Raw genomic sequence first — 19,793 nt, 5'->3', positions numbered from 1 at the left:
TACAGGTACAGGTGTGGTTGTGAGGTACAGCCAGTGTAACCCAGGTAAGGTGCAGGAGTATGTGTAAGGAAACATTCTCAACCACTCTCTAATTTAACACTTCTCCTTTGATTTAAAAAAAAAAAAAAACATATTTTATCTTGCACATAATGCAGCATGTACTTGCATAACAGGTTGGCTGGATGCTCTTTGCCAAGTCTTTAGAATTAATCTTTCTGTGACTGTGGGTCTGTTGCATCCATATAACCCACATTGTTTGTCCTCTGATGCACTGAACCAAGGTGGCACCTGAGAATACCCTTCACTGTACAGGTAACATACAGGGGAGGTGTGTTGTCAAGAAGACTGTAAGCAGAGAACTTACTCTTGTAGGATCTAAATACAAACCAGTGATACCAAACACAAACAACACTTAGATCTCTGAGTAGAGTTGTCGGTGCTCATAATCCATGCACTGTTTAGTAGGACCGATTAGCAACACAAATTAACTCATTTGCAAGTTCCAGTCCAAGGGTAGACTCATCATACTTTATAACTGGCTTGCAAATAATTACTGAACATACATTGCAGTCTGTAAGCATTTGAACGGTGGCACAATTTTTGTTATACTGGATCTGTACTCTACAATATTGGGTTAGAAATGAAACGTTGAATTTGGGGTTAATGGGCTGTCAGCTGTAATTTGAGGGTATTAGCATCCTTACCAGGTGAACCTCCTAGGAATGACAGACATTTGTATACACAGTTGACCCATTTTAGGGCACAGAAAGTAATCTGACAGTTGACTGCCCAGCTGTTTCTTGGTCAGCTGTGTGTTGTTGCTTCATTAGTTCACGCACAATGAAGTGAACAAAAGCTCTGGAGTCAATTCCAGGTGGGGCATTTGCATGTGGGGTCTGTTGCTGTTGTCTTTCAACAGGAGGACCACAGGGCAGTGAAGCAGCCATCATGAGGCTGAGCCAGCATGCGCTGGGGAGCTCAGCAATAGCCAACAACCTGGTAGACCATGGAAGCAGTGGATGACTGAAGAATCTTTTAAATTAATTCATTGGGGCATTTACTGGGGTAAATAAGGGGGTATTTACTGGGGTATGTAAAGGGACACTTACCCCATTGAAAACAGCCATTTAGTCTCACCAATGTTAGGGTTCAGAACAGACCCAGGCTCCCCTTATCAAGGGTAGATAAAATTATTTTCCATTTATTGCGGAGACTATCTCGTGACAATCTCTGATAGAACTGTCATTTCGTTGCAGTGACGCCGCTACGGCTCGTGATGTGAGGTTCTGGCGCCGCGGTGTGGTTCACTGAAACTCTCACAGTCACTTTTAAAGTCGCATTACTGATTGGATAGACGGAGCTGTCTGTCAAAACAAAACTATGAAAGAACAGTATTCTAAAACCCCGCCTTTAAAGAGTATTTCTTCTGTTCTTATTGGTTAGTGAGTTTTTGAGTTACGCCGCGACTGCGCTTTCGGGAAAAGGGCGGTGCATGACTACATGCTTGGAAAAGCAGATAGTTCTGAAGACGTTCAAGGCACGATGGAGATAGTGCTTTGTGATGCACACAGTGAGTTACAGCTGTGATTCATTACGTATTTATAATAAACATTGGTTCGTCTTGATGTTTATTAGGTTAACGAACTAAACTGCGGAGACGTTTTATCTAGCGAATTATGTCAGTCCTTATGAATTCAAACCGAAACCATACTGCCCTGCTACAGCCAGACATTAAGCTATTCGCCTAATAGTTATTTAGCGAGCTACTTTTTTGTAGACGGGACGTGTTGTTGAAGAAATGTTGCATTTGTTTGATGCATGTTCAGTTCAACACTAAGTTGGCGAATGACATGTATCGATATTTTGTTGGCGCGGTAGTTCGTGTTTAATGATTCGTGACTAGGCTATTTGAACGTTTCCTAGTTGCGGTTTCCCCGTGTCTGCGTTTCAGGAGATCGGTGTTTCCTGAAGACCGGCGTCAAAGATGGTCCGAACAAGGGAAAGAGCTTCTACGTGTGCGGCGGCGCGCGGGGAAGCCCGTGCGGGTTCATTCAGCAGACAGAGTATGTGCTCCACTTACCCCTTTCACACGCAACGAAAACGGGTTTTTTTTTTGCCGGTTTGCAACATTATCAGAGACTCCCGAATTCAAGTGTCTTCGGGACAGAAGTAGTGTTGAAGTTCCTGTTCCGTTCGGCGGGCGACGCTGTGTGTGCTCGTGACAGCCCGTCACAGTTTACACGTGTGTGGTGTGTTTCTGTATGCCCTTGATGTCTAGGGTTCATCTGTTATACTGAACTTGGTCTATGAACGTCAAGAGTTCACTGTCAGTCGTAATGTTTTTCTCGTGCTTGTGTGTTTAATGTGTTTTTTTCTCCATAGATTGCGTTGTTGCCGTTCTCGTTGTTAGTGTTAATCAGTTTAACCACCAGGGCCCAAATTGAACTATGCGGTTGTTCCCTGTACTTGGACCGGTACTTCTCTCTAGGGGTTTCGTCATACTTGTTCCTGGTTATGGTTATACACTTTGTTGTACGTCGCTCTGGATAAGAGCGTCTGCCAAATGCCTGTAATGTAATGTAATGTAATGCACTGGAAACATTGTCAAGAATCACGGGGAATGAATGGATTAAAATAACTCCGTACATTTTGTTCTGTGGAAACCTTGCTCATATGCCTGCTCGTTTCATTGTGAATATTATCGGCAGACCTGTTGTCTTTCTCTTTGTTTCACCAGCATTCCTCCCTCTCACTGTTTGCACCACGACGAGTCTGTAGTGGAGCTCCAGGCCCTTGTGCTGGCCCAGCAACAAAACGGCTACAGGTGTGTGTGTGTGGGGGGGAGGGCAGGTACAGGTGTGTCTGGGAGGTGGAGGGTGGGGTGGGGGGGGGGGGCAGCTACAGGTGTGTGTGTGGGGGGGAGGGCAGGTACAGATGTGTGGGTGTGTGTGTGTGAGGGGAAGCAGCTACAGGTGTGTGTGAGGGGGGCAGGTACAGGTGTGTGTGTGTGTGTGCAAGAAATCAGGGGGGTTATGGTGGTTATATGTAAAAAATTAAAGGGTCATTTAAAAATAAGCTTCTGCTCTTTGCTTGTGTTGCAGGCTGTTTTTCCGTTGTGTTTTGGGGAGGAGTGAAGGGAAGAGGTGGTGTGGCAGTGTCCCGTGGAAAGGGGTAAGCACCTGTACCCTGTACCCTGTACCCTGTACCCCTCTCTCCCTGCCCTGTGGAGCAGCTGGCGGAATAACTCCAGCTGTTATTCAGGGTCAGGGGTGGTGGAATAACTCGAGCTCTTATTCAGGGTCAGGGGTGGTGGAATAACTCCAGCTGTTATTCAGGGTCAGGGGTGGCAGAATAACTCCAGCTGTTATTCAGGGCCAGGGGTGGCAGAATAACTCCAGCTGTTATTCAGGGTCAGGGGTGGCAGAATAACTCCCAGCTCATTAATTGGTTCACCTGGGCCGGAATTAATGACTGTAGCTAAGACAAGCGCACTGCAGTGGTCCTCTCTCCATGTGGCATTAAGATCATCTTTTGATGCTGTTGTTATGGTCCAGTGTCATTGTCACATTGTCATGTGTTTTTGCCATCATGACACATTTGTCATGTTGTGATTTTGTTTTTCAGTCATGATTATGTGTTGCCACTTCAATATTTTGAGCACCAACCTAATGTTGTGACCGTGTGACCGTAGTGGTGACACTGTTGCTATACTGATGGCACTGTTGCCATAGTGATGACACTGTGGCTTATTCCTGCAGGTGGAGGTGGAGAAGAGGAACCCCCCCTTAGATGGGGAGTCTCATTCCTGCCGACTCCCCCAGGAGAGGAATCCATTCAAGGCCCCAAGTAGAACAGGGCAACCCTCAGAGTGGAGGATCATTCAGGAGGGAGGGAGCGACAGACCGGAGAGGGGCGATGAGATAACGAAAGGAGAGAAGGACAGAGAGAGCAGGAAAGAAGAGGGGGATAGAGATACTGAAAATAGAGTGAGAAAGAGCAAGAGTGAGAAAGGAGACCTGAGGAGAGACAAAGAGAAAGAAAAGCCTGAAAGGGAGGGTAGGAAAGGAGGGAGGGAAGGAAGGAGAGCAGAGGAGGCCGGAGAAGAAGAAAAAGTGGGAAAGAGGGAGAGCCAGAGTAGAGAAGGAGAGAGGGATGATAAGAAAGAAAAAAGGGGTGAGGGAGGAGAGAGAAAGAGCAGGAAAGAGAAAGGATGGATTGAGAGGGGGAATGGGGATGGAGAAGAGGGCGGTGCGGTGGCTGAGTCCTGGAGGAGCAGGGAGCTTCCCGTCGGGATGAGGGTGAAGAAGAGGGCGTCGGCCGAAGTGCCGGGCGTGGCACAGGGCAGCAGCACAACTGGAGAAAGGGAGAGAGAGAGAGTGCCCAGTGCCCCGCCCTCCAACGTCAGAGAGGAGGACACTACAGAACCCCAAAAAGACCAGCCTGAAAGCACAGAGACAGAACAGCATGCTGGGAAGAGTAGTAAGGAGACAGAACGGCATGCTGGGAAGAGCAGTAAAGAGACAGAACAGCATGCTGGGAAGAGCAGTAAAGAGACAGAATGGCATGCTGGGAAGAGCAGTAAAGAGACAGAACAGCATGCTGGGAAGAGCAGTAAAGAGACAGAACAGCATGCTGGGAAGAGCAGTAAGGAGACAGAACGGCATGCTGGGAAGAGCAGTAAAGAGACAGAACGGCATGCTGGGAAGAGCAGTAAAGAGACAGAACGGCATGCTGGGAAGAGCAGTAAAGAGACAGAACGGCATGCTGGGAAGAGCAGTAAAGAGACAGAACAGCATGCTGGGAAGAGCAGTAAAGAGACAGAACAGCATGCTGGGAAGAGCAGTAAAGAGAGAGAACAGCATGCTGGGAAGAGCAGTAAGGAGACAGAACAGCATGCTGGGAAGAGCAGTAAAGAGAGAGAACAGCATGCTGGGAAGAGCAGTAAGGAGACAGAACAGCATGCTGGAAAGAGCAGTAAAGAGACAGAACAGCATGCTGGGAAGGGGACGGGCAGGGAGAAGGAGGGTGAGAACAGGAGGGGGATGGGCTGTTTGGAAGGAGAGGTCGTGACCCTGTCCAGACCCCACCCACAGGAGGCTGTGGGGGAGACGGAGGCCCTAGCACTGGGTCTGAAGGAGGATGATGATGATGAGAATGATGATGATGTACAGCTTGTCTCGGTCCAGCCAGGGCCCAAGCTGACGCCCCCACAGGTCTCAGCCCCCATACAAAAAACCCTCACCTCTTTCCCCGGGTTCCAGAGGGTCACCCAGACGCCCCCGGCCGACCCCCACGCCCTGCACAGCCAACTCTCAGCACAGCTCAAACAGAAGAAGGTACGGACTCACTTGCGCCGCTCTGACTCACTGATACACTCACCTGCTCTGACTCACTGACACACTCACCTGCTCTGACTCACTGACACACTCACCTGCTCTGACTCACTGCCACTCACCTGCTCTGCCTCACTGATACACTCACCTGCGCTGCTTTGATTCACTGACTTACTCATATGTGTGTATGTGCGTGTGTGCGTGCGTGTGTGTGTGTGTGCGTGTGTGTGTGCGCGCGTGTGTGTGTGCGTGTCCGTGTGTGTGTGTGTGCGTGCGCGCGTGTGTGTGTGTGTGTGTGTGTGTGTGTGTGTGTGTTCAGGCCACGCTGTCGGTGGTGAATGTCTCTGTGCTGCCGGATAAAGGGGCGAGGCTGCAGACTCAGGTGAAGGAGCTGGAGGACGCTCTGGCATCTCTGACCCTGACCCCTCCCGGACACGCCCACGGACACGCCCACGAGTGCGGTAAGGTGCCGCCCCCCTCACTCAGTCGGGGTTCCAGCTGAGAGGCGTTTGGGGTGGGATAGTTAGAGAGGCGGAAAAATGTTTTTTGACCAGGTAGGTCTTTACGTGACCCATGTCATCAGGTAACAGTCACCTGACAAAGACCTACCTGGTTGAAATTCCCTTTGTCAGGCAGTCAGTAAAAACCTTTTAACAGGATGGGCTCTATTACGCAGTGAAGTGAAATTGGGTCAGTAATGCCAACAGCACGGCCCGTTTTTCTGACGTTATTGTTTTTGCTTTGTCAGGCTCAGAACCACAGGATGTAGCCGGAGCCAAGCGGGAACCCGCCCCTGGCCTCTCAAACCCTTTTGCTCGACCGGGAGGCACCATCCTGCTGCCAGGCCCCGCCCCTTTGCTGGCCCCGCCCAGCTCCCTCGGCCTGCAGCTGGGCCTGGGGTCCTCACAGGGGTATGGAGGTGAGCAGCTCGACGGTGTCCTCACAAATCTTCTCTCTGCCTGTTTCTGACAGGATCTAAGGGTGTAGTAATGGCTTTTCACCTGTAGATGTCATGGTTGAGCCAAAAGTGTGCTGGAGTGTGATCTCACGCTTGTCAGTGTGCCTGTGTGTGTGTGTATAGAGGGTATAGTGTGTGTGTGTGTGTGTGTCTGTGTGTCCTGTGTGTGTGTGTATAGAGGGTATAGTGTGTGTGTGTATATAGAGGGTATAGTGTGTGTGTGTGTGTATAGAGGGTATAGTGTGTGTGTAAGTGTGTGTGTGTGTGTGTGAGCGTGTGTGTGTGTGTGTCTGTGTCTGTGTCAGTGTGCCTGAGTGTGTGTGTATAGAGGGTATAGTGTGTGTGTGAGTGTGTAAGTGTGTGTCTGTGTCTGTGTGTCCTGTGTGTGTGTGTGTATAGAGGGTATAGTGTGTGTGTGAGTGTGTAAGTGTGTGTGTGACTCTGCTCTCTCTCTCTAGCAGTAAACTCAGAGGGCCACGCCCTGTACGGGGGGAGGATGACGGACAGCCGGATGCTTGCTGTGAAAAACGCCACCGCTGAGACCATCGACCACCTGCACGGCTCCCTGGAGTCCTGCCCCGCCCCCCACAGCGAGGCTCCCGATCCCAAAGGCATCAGGGTCCGCTTCGCACTCAGACGCACACGCACTCACACACACACACACGCTCACACGCACACACGCTCACACTCACACACACACACACTCACACGCTCACACGCTCACACTCACTCACACACACACGCACACACACTCACTCACACACACACACACACACACACACACACACACACTCACACACACACACACTCACACACACACGCTCACACACACGCACTCACACACACACACGCACACATACACACTCACACACTCGCACACTCACACACACGCTCACACACACACGCTCACACACATACACACACTCACACTCTCACACACTCACACACACACACACGCTCACTCACACACGCACACTCGCACACTCGCACACTCGCACACGCACACACACACACTCACACACACACACACACACACACACACTCACACACATTATTATACTGCCTCTCATCTTAAATATACAAGTCTTGTGTCTGAGAGTCCACACATACACACACTCACACTCTCACACACTCACACACACACACACGCTCACTCACACACGCACACTCGCACACTCTCACACACACACACACACACTCACACACACACACACACACTCACACACATTATTATACTGCCTCATCTTAAATATACAAGTCTTGTGTCTGAGAGTCCGCTTCGCACTCAGACGCACACTCACACGCTCACACGCACACGCTCACACACATACACACACTCACACTCTCACACACTCACACACACACGCTCACTCACACACGCACACTCGCACACTCGCACACGCACACACACACACTCACACACACACACACACACACACACACTCACACACATTATTATACTGCCTCTCATCTTAAATATACAAGTCTTGTGTCTGAGAGTCCACACATACACACACTCACACTCTCACACACTCACACACACACACACACGCTCACTCACACAGGCACACTCGCACACTCTCACACACACACACACACACACACACACACACTCACACACACACACACACACACACACACTCACACACATTATTATACTGCCTCTCATCTTAAATATACAAGTCTTGTGTCTGAGAGTCCGCTTCGCACTCAGACGCACACACTCGCACACGCACACTCGCACACGCACACTCGCACACGCGCACTCGCACTCGCACACGCACACTCGCACACGCACACTCACACACACACACACACATACACACACACTCGCACACTCACACACCCACATACTCACACACACACACACACTCACTCACGTACTCACACACCCACATACTCACACACACACACACACACACACACACACACACTCACACTCACACACACACACTCACACGCACTCACACACACACACGCACACATACACACTCACACACTCGCACACTCACACTCACACACACGCTCACACACACACGCTCACACACATACACACACACTCTCACACACTCACACACACACACACGCTCACTCACACACGCACACTCGCACACTCGCACACGCACACACACGCACACACACACACTCTCACACACACACACACACACTCACACACACACACACACACACACACTCACACACATTATTATACTGCCTCTCATCTTAAATATACAAGTCTTGTGTCTGAGAGGAGGTTATTTGAAGTTGGATTTTGGTTCTTAATAAATGTGTGTATTACAGTTGGCTCAAATAGCCTATGATGATGTCATAATGATCCAGTTCTTGCCTGTGGCTGCGTTGTTGTGGAGATGGGCTGATGAGGTCATTGTCTTCCTGGTGCAGGTGCAGTTACTCCCCCATCAGAAGCAGGCCCTGGCCTGGCTGCTCTGGAGGGAGACCCAGAAGCCCTGTGGAGGAATTCTAGGTAATGTAGTCCCACACATCTTGTGCGTACTGTCCCTTGCAATCTGTGCGTTTGCGCTTCTGCTCAAAAAGGCTCATTTCTGTTCGTCTGATCTCCGTATACTCTGTTGCTGTAAATATAATAATATAATAATGAGCAGAAGTATAAGACGGAGCTCTCTACATCATTTCACCTCCTGAATAATATTCCACATTTGTACGTCTGCGCCACCATGTCGTAAGTATATGAGCGTACTGTAACAGTGATTTATTGGAATGTTAATCTTTTCTTGTTTTATACTTTGTGATAATGTTATGAGAATGTTGTAGGAATGTCATGAGAATGTTGTGAGTGTGTTATACCCTCTCCAGCGGATGACATGGGTCTGGGGAAGACTCTGACCATAATAGCCCTCATCCTGGCACAGAGGAAGAAGAAGAAGGAGGAGGAAGAGGAGAAGGAAGGCTGGATCTCCAAAACAGGTGATCCGTCCTTCTTGTTTCATGTCAAGACGACTCTTTTAGAAACTATAATACATCTGTGGCGTCTGCCAGGATTGGCTCTGGCTATTTGTGTGAACTTCTTATTGGGAAACCATTACATCTAGTGCTCTGTGGGGCTGAGTCTGTGTCCGAGTCAGTGTGTGTTCTCTGGGGTTGAGTGAGTCAGTGTGTGTTCTCTGTGGGGTTGAGTGAGTCACTGTGTGTTCTCTGGGGTTGAGTGAGTCAGTGTGTGTTCTCTGTGGGGTTGAGTGAGTCAGTTTGTGTTCCCTGTGAGGTTGAGTGAGTCCGTGTGTGTGCTCTGTGGGGTTGAGTGAGTCAGTGTGTGTTCTCTGTGGGGTTGAGTGAGTCAGTGTGTGTTCACTGGGGTTGAGTGAGTCACTGTGTTCTCTGTGGGGTTGAGTGAGTCAGTGTGTGTTCTCTGTGGGGTTGAGTGAGTCAGTGTGTGTTCACTGGGGTTGAGTGAGTCACTGTGTTCTCTGTGGGGTTGAGTGAGTCAGTGTGTGTTCTCTGGGGTTGAGTGAGTCAGTGTGTGTTCTCTGTGGGGTTGAGTGAGTCACTGTGTGTTCTCTGGGGTTGAGTGAGTCACTGTGTGTTCTCTGGGGTTGAGTGAGTCACTGTGTGTTCTCTGTGGGGTTGAGTGAGTCAGTGTGTGTTCTCTGGGGTTGAGTGAGTCAGTGTGTGTTCTCTGTGGGGTTGAGTGAGTCAGTGTGTGTTCTCTGTGGGGTTGAGTGAGTCAGTGTGTGTTCTCAGTGGGGTTGAGTGAGTCAGTGTGTGTTCACTGGGGTTGAGTGAGTCAGTGTGTGTTCTCTGTGGGGTTGAGTGAGTCACTGTGTGTTCTCTGTGGGGTTGAGTGAGTCACTGTGTGTTCTCTGGGGTTGAGTGAGTCAGTGTGTGTTCTCTGGGGTTGAGTGAGTCAGTGTGTGTGCTCTGTGGGGTTGAGTGAGTCGGTGTGTGTTCTCTGGGGTTGAGTGAGTCAGTGTGTGTTCTCTGGGGTTGAGTGAGTCAGTGTGTGTGTTCTCTGGGGTTGAGTGAGTCAGTGTGTGTTCTCTGGGGTTGAGTGAGTCAGTGTGTGTGTTCTCTGGGGTTGAGTGAGTCAGTGTGTGTGTTCTCTGGGGTTGAGTGAGTCAGTGTGTGTGTTCTCTGGGGTTGAGTGAGTCAGTGTGTGTTCTCTGTGGGGTTGAGTGAGTCAGTGTGTGTTCTCTGCACAGACTCAGCCCAGGTGGTCTCCCAGGGTACTCTGGTGATTTGCCCCGCCTCCCTGATCCACCACTGGAAGAAGGAGATCGAGCGGCACGTGAAGAGCAGTCGCCTCAGTGTGTACCTATACCACGGGCCCAGCCGTCAAAAGAGCGCACGCCTGTAAGAACCACTAATACACCTGCACACCTGTACCACTAATACACCTGCACACCTATACCATTAATACACCTGTACCACTAATGCACCTGCACACCTGTACCACTAATGCACCTGCACACCTGTACCACTAATGCACCTGTACCATTAATACATCTGCACACCTGTACCACTAATACATCTGCACACCTGTACCACTAATGCACCTGCACACCTGTACCATTAATACATCTGCACACCTGTACCACTAATAGACCTGAACACCTGTACCACTAATACACCTGCACACCTGTACCACTAATGCACCTGCACACCTATACCATGAATACATCTGCACACCTATACCACTAATACACCTGCACACCTGTACCACTAATACACCTGCACACCTGTACCACTAATACACCTGCACACCTATACCATTAATACACCTGTACCACTAATGCACCTGCACACCTATACCACTAATACACCTGCACACCTATACCACTAATACACCTGCACACCTATACCATTAATACACCTGTACCACTAATGCACCTGCACACCTGTACCACTAATGCATCTGCACACCTGTACCACTAATACACCTGCACACCTGTACCACTAATACACCTGCACACCTGTACCACTAATACACCTGCACACCTATACCACTAATACACCTGCACACCTGTACCACTAATACACCTGCACACCTATACCATTAATACACCTGTACCACTAATACACCTGCACACCTATACCACTAATACACCTGCACACCTATACCACTAATACACCTGCACACCTGTACCGCTAATACACCTGCACTGCTAATACACCACCTGCTCTCCCTTATACACCTGTGCTACATCTTCTGTGAGAATGCTGATTCTCTTCTTTGAGTTTATATACAGATGTTCATTGGAAGCTGCGTGTTGTATTGTGTTTTTGAAGATCTCTGGGAAGTAGAGTGTAAGAGTGTCTCTGCTGAAGCTCAGGTGTGTGTCAGGGTTAGCGATGTGTTAGTGTAAATGTGTGAGTTGTACAGGGCGTGTTCAGGAAGGTCATGGGTCTGTCGGAGCGATGCTTACTAGGTGCCATGTTTTTGGCGTGGTCCAGGCTGGCCGGGCATGACGTGGTGGTGACCACCTACAGCCTGGTCTCCAAGGAGTTGCCCGCCCAGAAGGGCGACGCAGAGAAGCCCTGCCAGGACACAGAGGACCTGGTGCGTCTCATCCCCCTCTGCTGCCTCACTCAGCCATTCAAAATGTCTGCTCCAGAATGGGCAAAGGACAAAATGTCTGCTCCAAAACTGGAAAAGGACAAAATGTCTGCTCCAAAACTGGAAAAGGACAAAATGTCTGCTCCAAAATAGGCAAAGGACAAAATGTCTGCTCCAGGACGGGCGAAGAAAACATAAACATTTCTACTACAACACATAACATGCAAGACATGTATTTAACATGTATTTTAACAATGATGCTGACCACTTTGAATGTGAATAACGTACGAAGCAGCAGCTAAATGAGTATATAAGTTGTGTGTTAGTAAATCTACTCAAGCACATCTGCTGAAAGGAGCGTTTGCATGCTCCCCTCTCCTGGTTCTGCCCCCCAGACGCCAGACCTGTCCCCCCTCCTGCGTGTGTCCTGGGCCCGGCTGGTTCTGGACGAGGCCCACAACATCAAAAACCCCAAAGTCCAGACGTCCCTGGCAGTGTGCCAGCTGAGAGCTGGTGCCCGCTGGGCAGTGACTGGCACCCCCATACAGAACAACCTGCTGGACATGTACTCCCTGCTCAAGTACGAGTGTGTGTGTGTGTGTGTGCGTGTGCGTGTGTGTGTGTGTGTGCACGTGTGTGTGTGTACTCCCTGCTCAAGTACGAGTGTGTGTGTACTCCCTGGTCAAGTACGAGTGTGTGTGTGTGTGTGTGTGTGTGTGTGTGTACTCCCTGGTCAAGTACGAGTGTGTGTGTACTCCCTGCTCAAGTACAAGTGCGCGCGTGTGTGTGTGTACTCCCTGCTCAAGTACGAGTGTGTGTGTGTGTGTGTGTGTGTGTACTCCCTGCTCAAGTACGAGTGTGTGTGTGTGCACGCACGCACGCACGCGCGCGCGTGTGTGTGTGTACTCCCTGCTCAAGTACGAGTGTGTGTGTGTGTGTGTGTACTCCCTGCTCAAGTACGAGTGTGTGTGCGTGTGTGTGTACTCCCTGCTTAAGTATGAGTGTGTGTGTGCACGCGCGCGCGTGTGTACTCGCTGCTCAAGTATGTGTGTGTGTGTGCGTGTGTGTGTGTACTCCTTGCTCAAGTACGAGTGTAGGTGTGCGTGTGTGTACTCCCTGCTCAAATACGAGTGTGTGTAGGTGTGTGTGTACTCCCTGCGTATGAGTGTGTGTGTGTGTGTGTGTGTGTTCATACGTGCATGCGTGTGTAGAGTGTGTGCATGTGTGTGCGTGTGTGTGTGTTTGTGCGAGTGTGTGTGAGTGCGATGATGTTTGCACAGGTGTATTAGTAAAGGGTCCCTCACCTGTGCCAGGTTTCTCCGGTGTTCTCCCTTTGATGAGTACAAGCTGTGGAAGGCCCAGGTGGACAACGGCTCTAAGAGAGGAGGGGAGAGACTGAACATCCTGACCCGAGCACTGCTGCTACGCAGGACCAAGACCCAGCTGGACCCGTCCGGAAAGCCCCTGGTACCGCATTACCACACTATCCACAAGGGGGAGCTCCTCTATAAGAACCAAGCTCCGTTTCATTTGTATGTTTGCCATTCATACATGAGCACTGGCTTAGCTTAGTTTAGCTTAGCTGTGTATCAGTGGCTACATCTCTGTGCCGTGTTAGCCAGTTAGCTGTATTATGACGGCATGATGTGTATGCTGTTACTGCATGTTGTAAAATTTTCAAAAACAATGACTATAAGGCATGTAGCCTGCTTACTAACATATAAGTAGTGGCCTGATAATGCATATTTGAGTTGGAGGCTGGAGTAGCACCATACACACTCATCCCAGAGCTACGTCCGCTAGCACACATTCAAGGTCCTTCTGGAAATGAATGGGCAGATTGGATGTGCTGGATTATCCCTAAAGGAAAAAGTCAAATCCCAAATCAGTTGATTGAATCCAATAAAGTCCATGTGCTCTGATCATAAGTATTTGTGGTTACTTGTGTGCAGTGCCATGAAAAAGTATCTACCTCTATCTTGATCTGTTGTGGCATATTTGTCACACTGAATGGCTTCAGATATTTAGACAGGATGTAATAGTAGGCAAAAGGATGCTGAGTTAAGCACAAAACATAATTTTAGATTATTATTTCATTTATTTAATGAAAAAAGTTATCAAACACCGGTATCACACATGAAAAATTTAATTGATAATTAGATTCAGCTGACTGAACACAGCTTGATTGCGGCCAGTCCTGTTGAATCTAAACTCGTATTGAACCTTACCATCAGAGTGAAATAGTCACTATAAAGTTTCTACAAGTATATCAAATATCTCAGACTGAAAAGGGATACAAAACCATTTCTTAGGCTCTGGGACTCCAAACCACAGTGAGAGTCATTATCTATAAATGGAGAACACTTGGAACAGTGGTGAATCTTCTCAGGTCTGTTTTCACTGGCTCTGTTCACTGCATTTCAGCCTCATCCATGTTCCCTTCTCTCTTGCTGTAGGTCTCCCTGCCTGATCGAACCAGCGAAGTCCACCGTATAAAACTGTCCAAAGAAGAACAGTCTGTTTACGATGTGGTTTTTGCTCAGTCTAGGTAATGCAGGTTTATTAAGCCTTACAGTTATAGGACTTGTGCTCTCCACACCTGAGTATTTATTGAAGTCTTACTGTTATAGAACCAGTACTTCCACACTAGAGCTAGTGCTTTAGTGTTTACTGAAGCCTGTTCATGGAGCATGTCTCCATTCTAAACATTTGATGGATGCTTCAGGTCGACTCTCCAGTCTTACCTGAAGAGACACGAGGGCACTGATGTCAAAACGGGGAGCAGTGTGAACCCCTTTGAGAAAGGTGAGTGTTTGGAGAGCAGTGTGAACCCCTTTGAGAAAGGTGAGTGTTTGGAGAGCAGTGTGAACCCCTTTGAGAAAGGTGAGTGTTTGGAGATCAGTGTGAACCCCTTTGAGAAAGGTGAGTGTTCAAACGCAGAACATGGGCGAAAGAATGAATGAATGAATTAATTAATCATTTCATTTATGTGGCACTTTTCTGTATCGCGTGTGGGTTTGTGTACTTGCTGAAAGTTGCGTGTCTGCATCGCGTGTTGCGTGTTTGCGTCGCGTGTTTGTGTGTTTGCGTCGCGTGCTGAAGTCGTCACGCCTGCCCGCAGTGGCGCGGGAGTTTGGCGTGTCGCAGGCGGACTCACTCGGCTCCGCCCCCCCCGCCCAGGCCTCCAGCGCCGTGCACATCCTGTCCCTCCTGCTGAGGCTGCGGCAGTGCTGCTGCCACCTGTCCCTGCTGAAGAAGGTGCGCACCTCAACACACCTGAACAGACCTTTATACACCTGTACACACCTGAACACACCTGCACGCATCTGCACACACCTGAACACACCTTTATACACCTGCACACACCTGAACACACCTTTGTACATCTGCGCACACATGAACACGCCTGAACATACCTTTATACATCTGCACTCACCTGTACACACCTGACAGTTTGTTCTGAATAAAGGTGTTCTCCTACTCACAAACCTGCACATCCCTACAGAAGAAGCTAGACACACCAGTACATCCGTCCACACAGTTAACCTCTGATACACAGACGCAGTGTGTGTAGTGTTTGAGTCCGAGGCGTGTCCCTGCAGACCCTGGACCAGTCGGAGCTGCAGGGGGACGGGATCGCCCTCTCTCTGGAGGAGCAGCTGAGCGCGCTGTGCCTCTCCGAACCGTCCGGCCCGGACCCTGGAGACACCGTGTCCCTCAATGGCAGCCGCTTCCCCGCCGGGCTGTTCCAGGACACCCGCGAGAGCACCAAGGTAGAGCCCCAGGTTAAATCAGTGAGATACAGTGTGTGGTTAAATCCGTGAGATGTATGGTGTGTGGTTAAATCAGTGTTATATGGTGTGTGGTTAAATCAGTGAGATGTATGGTGTGTGGTTAAATCAGTGTTATATGGTGTGTGGTTAAATCAGTGTGATATGGTGTGTGGTTAAATCAGTGTTATATGGTGTGTGGTTAAATCAGTGAGATATATGGTGTGTGGTTAAATCAGTGAGAGACGGTGTGTGGTTAAATCAGTGAGAGACGGTGTGTGGTTAAATCAGTGTGATACAGTGTGGCTAAATCAGTGTGACACGGTGTGTGGTTAAATCAGTGAGTTATGGTGTGTGGTTAAATCAGTGTGATACAGTGTGTGGCTAAATCAGTGTGATGCGGTGTGTGGTTCACACTGTTTTGTTTCTGATTGATTTTGTTTAGATTTCTGCTGTCCTCACTGAGCTGAAGGCTATCAGACAGGGGTGCGAGGCTCAGAAAAGGTAAACGTTCACAGAACGCTTCGGAAACATTTGTCTAACATGCCTCGACCATGCCGTAACCACATCCCAAGGTGACCAGCATGCTGTTCTGTGGGTTGTATCTGCTGGTGATTAAAATGTCTGGTGCAGCGTGATTGTGTCGCAGTGGACCAGCATGCTGTTCTGTGGGTTGTATCTGCTAGTGATTAAAATGTCTGGCGCAGCGTGATCGTGTCGCAGTGGACCAGCATGCTGTTCTGTGGGTTGTATCTGCTGGTGATTAAAATGTCTGGCACAGCGTGATCGTGTCGCAGTGGACCAGCATGCTGTTCTGTGGGTTGTATCTGCTGTTGATTAAAATGTCTGGCGCAGCGTGATCGTGTCGCAGTGGACTGCTGTTCTGTGGGTTGTATCTGCTGTTGATTAAAATGTCTGGTGCAGCGTGATTGTGTCGCAGTGGACCAGCATGCTGTTCTGTGGGTTGTATCTGCTGATGATTAAAATGTCTGGCGCAGCGTGATCGTGTCGCAGTGGACCAGCATGCTGTTCTGTGGGTTGTATCTGCTGGTGATTAAAATGTCTGGCACAGCGTGATCGTGTCGCAGTGGACCAGCATGCTGTTCTGTGGGTTGTATCTGCTGTTGATTAAAATGTCTGGCGCAGCGTGATCGTGTCGCAGTGGACTGCTGTTCTGTGGGTTGTATCTGCTGTTGATTAAAATGTCTGGTGCAGCGTGATTGTGTCGCAGTGGACCAGCATGCTGTTCTGTGGGTTGTATCTGCTGATGATTAAAATGTCTGGCACAGCGTGATCGTGTCGCAGTGGACCAGCATGCTGTTCTGTGGGTTGTATCTGCTGTTGATTAAAATGTCTGGCGCAGCGTGATCGTGTCGCAGTGGACTGCTGTTCTGTGGGTTGTATCTGCTGTTGATTAAAATGTCTGGTGCAGCGTGATTGTGTCGCAGTGGACCAGCATGCTGTTCTGTGGGTTGTATCTGCTGATGATTAAAATGTCTGGCGCAGTGTGATCGTGTCGCAGTGGACCAGCATGCTCCGGATCGTGGCCGTTCACCTGGACAGCCTGGGGCTCCGCTTTGCCACCATCGACGGGACGGTCAACCCCAAACGCCGCATGGAGCTGGTGGAGGAGTTTAACACCAACCCCAAAGGCCCACAGGTGGGCGAGAGGGAGAGAGTATCCCAGGCACAGAGTATTAATGCAGTATTAATCTCTGTGTTTAGGGTGAATGGGTTGCTGTGTCTGCAGTATTAATCTCTGTGTTCACAGGTGATGCTGGTGTCTCTCTGTGCTGGTGGTGTGGGCATTAACCTGACTGGAGGAAATCACCTCTTCCTCTTGGACATGCACTGGTGAGACACAAATCTCAATAGCATCTAAAACGGGAAGTAACATCATAATGATCACACATTAGCTGTGCAGTGTGCTAACTGCGTCTGTAGTGTGGTAACTGTGACTGTGGTGTGGTAACTGTGACTGTGGTGTGGTAACTGTGACTGTGGTGTGTAACTGTGACTGTGGTGTGGTAACTGTGACTGCGGTGTGGTAACTGTGACTGCAGTGTGGTAACTGTGACTGTGGTGTGTAACTGTGACTGTGATGTGTGATGTGTGGTGACTGTGACTGGGATGTGTGACTGTGACAGCAGTGTGGTAACTGGATCTGTGGCGTGGTAACTGTGACTGTAGTGTGGTAACTGTGACTGTGGTGTGGTGACTGTGACTGTGGTGTGTGACTGTGACTGCGGTGTGGTAACTGTGACTGCAGTGTGGTAACTGTGACTGTGGTGTGTAACTGTGACTGTGATGTGTGGTGACTGTGACTGGGTGTGTGACTGTGACAGCAGTGTGGTGACTGTGACTGTGGTGTGTAACTGTGACTGTGGTGTGGTAACTGTGGTGTGTGACTGTGGTGTGGTGACTGTGACTGCAGTGTGGTAACTGTCACTGTGTGGTGGTAACTGCATCTGTGGCGTGGTAACTGACTGTGGTGTGTGACTGTGACTGTAGTGTGGTAACTGTGACTGTGGTGTGGTAACTGTGACTGCGGTGTGGTAACTGTGACTGGTGTGGTGACTGTGACTAGTGTGGTAACTGTGACTGTGGTGTGGTGACTGTGACTGTAGTGTGGTAACTGTGACTGTGGTGTGGTGACTGTGACTGTAGTGTGGTAACTGTGACTGTGGTGTGGTGACAGTGACTGTAGTGTGGTAACTGTGACTGTAGTGTGGTAACTGTGACTGTGGTGTGGTAACTGTGACTGTAGTGTGGTAACTGTGACTGTGACTGCAGTGTGGTAACTGTGACTGTGGTGTGGTGACTGTGGTGTGGTAACTCTGACTGTGACTGCTCTGTAGGAACCCAGCCCTTGAGGACCAGGCGTGTGACCGCATCTACAGGGTGGGCCAGCACCGCAACGTCACCATACACAGGTGAGCTAGGGGCGTGCCCATATATGGGTGAAGAGGGGGTGTGTCCTCTCAAAGCTAGGAAAGAATGGAATTACACACTGGAGGAGATTTTGGGGCCTCCTGTTTCCGGGAGGATTCGCCCTCTCTTAGGTCAGTGGAAGTGAAAGTCCTCTCAACTGGGTGCCAGCGAAATGAAACCGGTGCTTTAGAAGCAAGTTACTCAGACTGAAGACAACAGAAACCCAAGTGTGTGTGTGTGTGTGTGTGTGCGCACGCATTTTTGTGTGTGAAGTGAAAACTGAGGTGTTTCATAACTGTTTCCCGAAGGTTCATATGTGAAGGCACAGTGGAGGATAAGATCTCCTCTCTCCAGGAGAAGAAGAAGGAGCTGGCCTCCAAGGTGCTCTCTGGGACGGGCATCTCCTTTACCAAACTGTCCCTGGCCGACCTCCGGGTCATCTTCGGCATCTGAGGCCCAGGGTCAGAGGTCAGAGGTCAGAGGGGACAACTTCATACTGGACACCTGTACAATACCTGCACACTACACTCAAAAGCACCGTCACAGTGCACTTATAATTCTGTTCAGAAGTACACTGAAATGTTTCTCACACCTTTATGAAACGTCATAACAGCTGTTTCTCCAGCATAATTATTCCTGGTATTGTGCAAAATCCTAATTGTGGACAGGGTGAGTCAGTCTGTATGTAAAATACCTTCAGGAACTACCTGTAATTCATTTCTATATTGTAGTATTGCACTAATATATATATACATTTGTGTGTGAGTGTGTATGCGTGTGTATATTTCTATTTAATTTATGTTGCATTATGGGTGATGTAGTCTCCTGCCAGTGCTGTGAAGTTGTAGTGCACTGTGCTGTGTTCTCATACTTGCAGTTATTGAATGTGATGCCTGGACGTGGCTGCCCCCTGTGCTGGTCTGTTGTGGGCTCATAACGTGCAGCCATTTTGTACAGGCAGAGAAGGTGGCCAGTGGTTGTTTCCTGTTATTGTTCTTTATTCTGTATGAATACAAAGAGCCAAAAATGCTGAGATTCACTTAGCAGAGTGGAAAGTGTGCTCTGGAAGTCAATACCACAGCATTTCAGATTTAACATGTTTATTGTGTTTAGTTGGTCATGGAGTTAATAAGTCTATTTTATATATTTTTTATTATTTGAAATAAAATTACTTTAAGTGTCTAAATGCTGCATTTATGGCTTATCTCTTCAGTGAGCGAGTGTAAGTAAGATCAAACCCTCAGAGATCAAACAGTTTGTGACGGGAAGAA

The 19,793-nt window shown here is 49.1% G+C and overlaps 1 protein-coding gene across 1 annotated transcript; it reads left to right on the top strand.

Moving 5' to 3' along the window:
• The first annotated feature begins 1,455 nt into the window (after positions 1 to 1,455).
• On the top strand, positions 1,456 to 19,704 carry ttf2 (transcription termination factor, RNA polymerase II). Its single transcript, XM_035409469.1, has 26 exons — positions 1,456 to 1,570; positions 1,952 to 2,063; positions 2,738 to 2,824; positions 3,102 to 3,171; positions 3,759 to 4,052; positions 4,137 to 4,578; positions 4,679 to 4,710; positions 4,815 to 5,336; positions 5,653 to 5,794; positions 6,082 to 6,252; positions 6,750 to 6,910; positions 8,695 to 8,776; positions 9,127 to 9,237; positions 10,467 to 10,617; positions 11,719 to 11,824; positions 12,217 to 12,401; positions 13,135 to 13,288; positions 14,278 to 14,369; positions 14,547 to 14,626; positions 14,943 to 15,079; positions 15,424 to 15,594; positions 16,037 to 16,095; positions 17,098 to 17,251; positions 17,363 to 17,445; positions 18,450 to 18,524; positions 18,831 to 19,704. The coding sequence occupies exons 1-26, from the start codon at positions 1,501 to 1,503 to the stop codon at positions 18,973 to 18,975; spliced, it is 3,888 nt and encodes a 1,295-aa protein (XP_035265360.1). The 5' UTR covers positions 1,456 to 1,500; the 3' UTR covers positions 18,976 to 19,704.
• The last annotated feature ends 89 nt before the right edge of the window (positions 19,705 to 19,793 follow it).

Source organism: Anguilla anguilla, chromosome 3 (genome assembly GCF_013347855.1).
Source record: "Anguilla anguilla isolate fAngAng1 chromosome 3, fAngAng1.pri, whole genome shotgun sequence".
Taxonomy (NCBI): domain Eukaryota; kingdom Metazoa; phylum Chordata; class Actinopteri; order Anguilliformes; family Anguillidae; genus Anguilla; species Anguilla anguilla.
The sequence above is the reverse complement of the archived record's forward strand: the minus strand, read 5'-3'. Positions and strand labels throughout refer to the sequence as shown.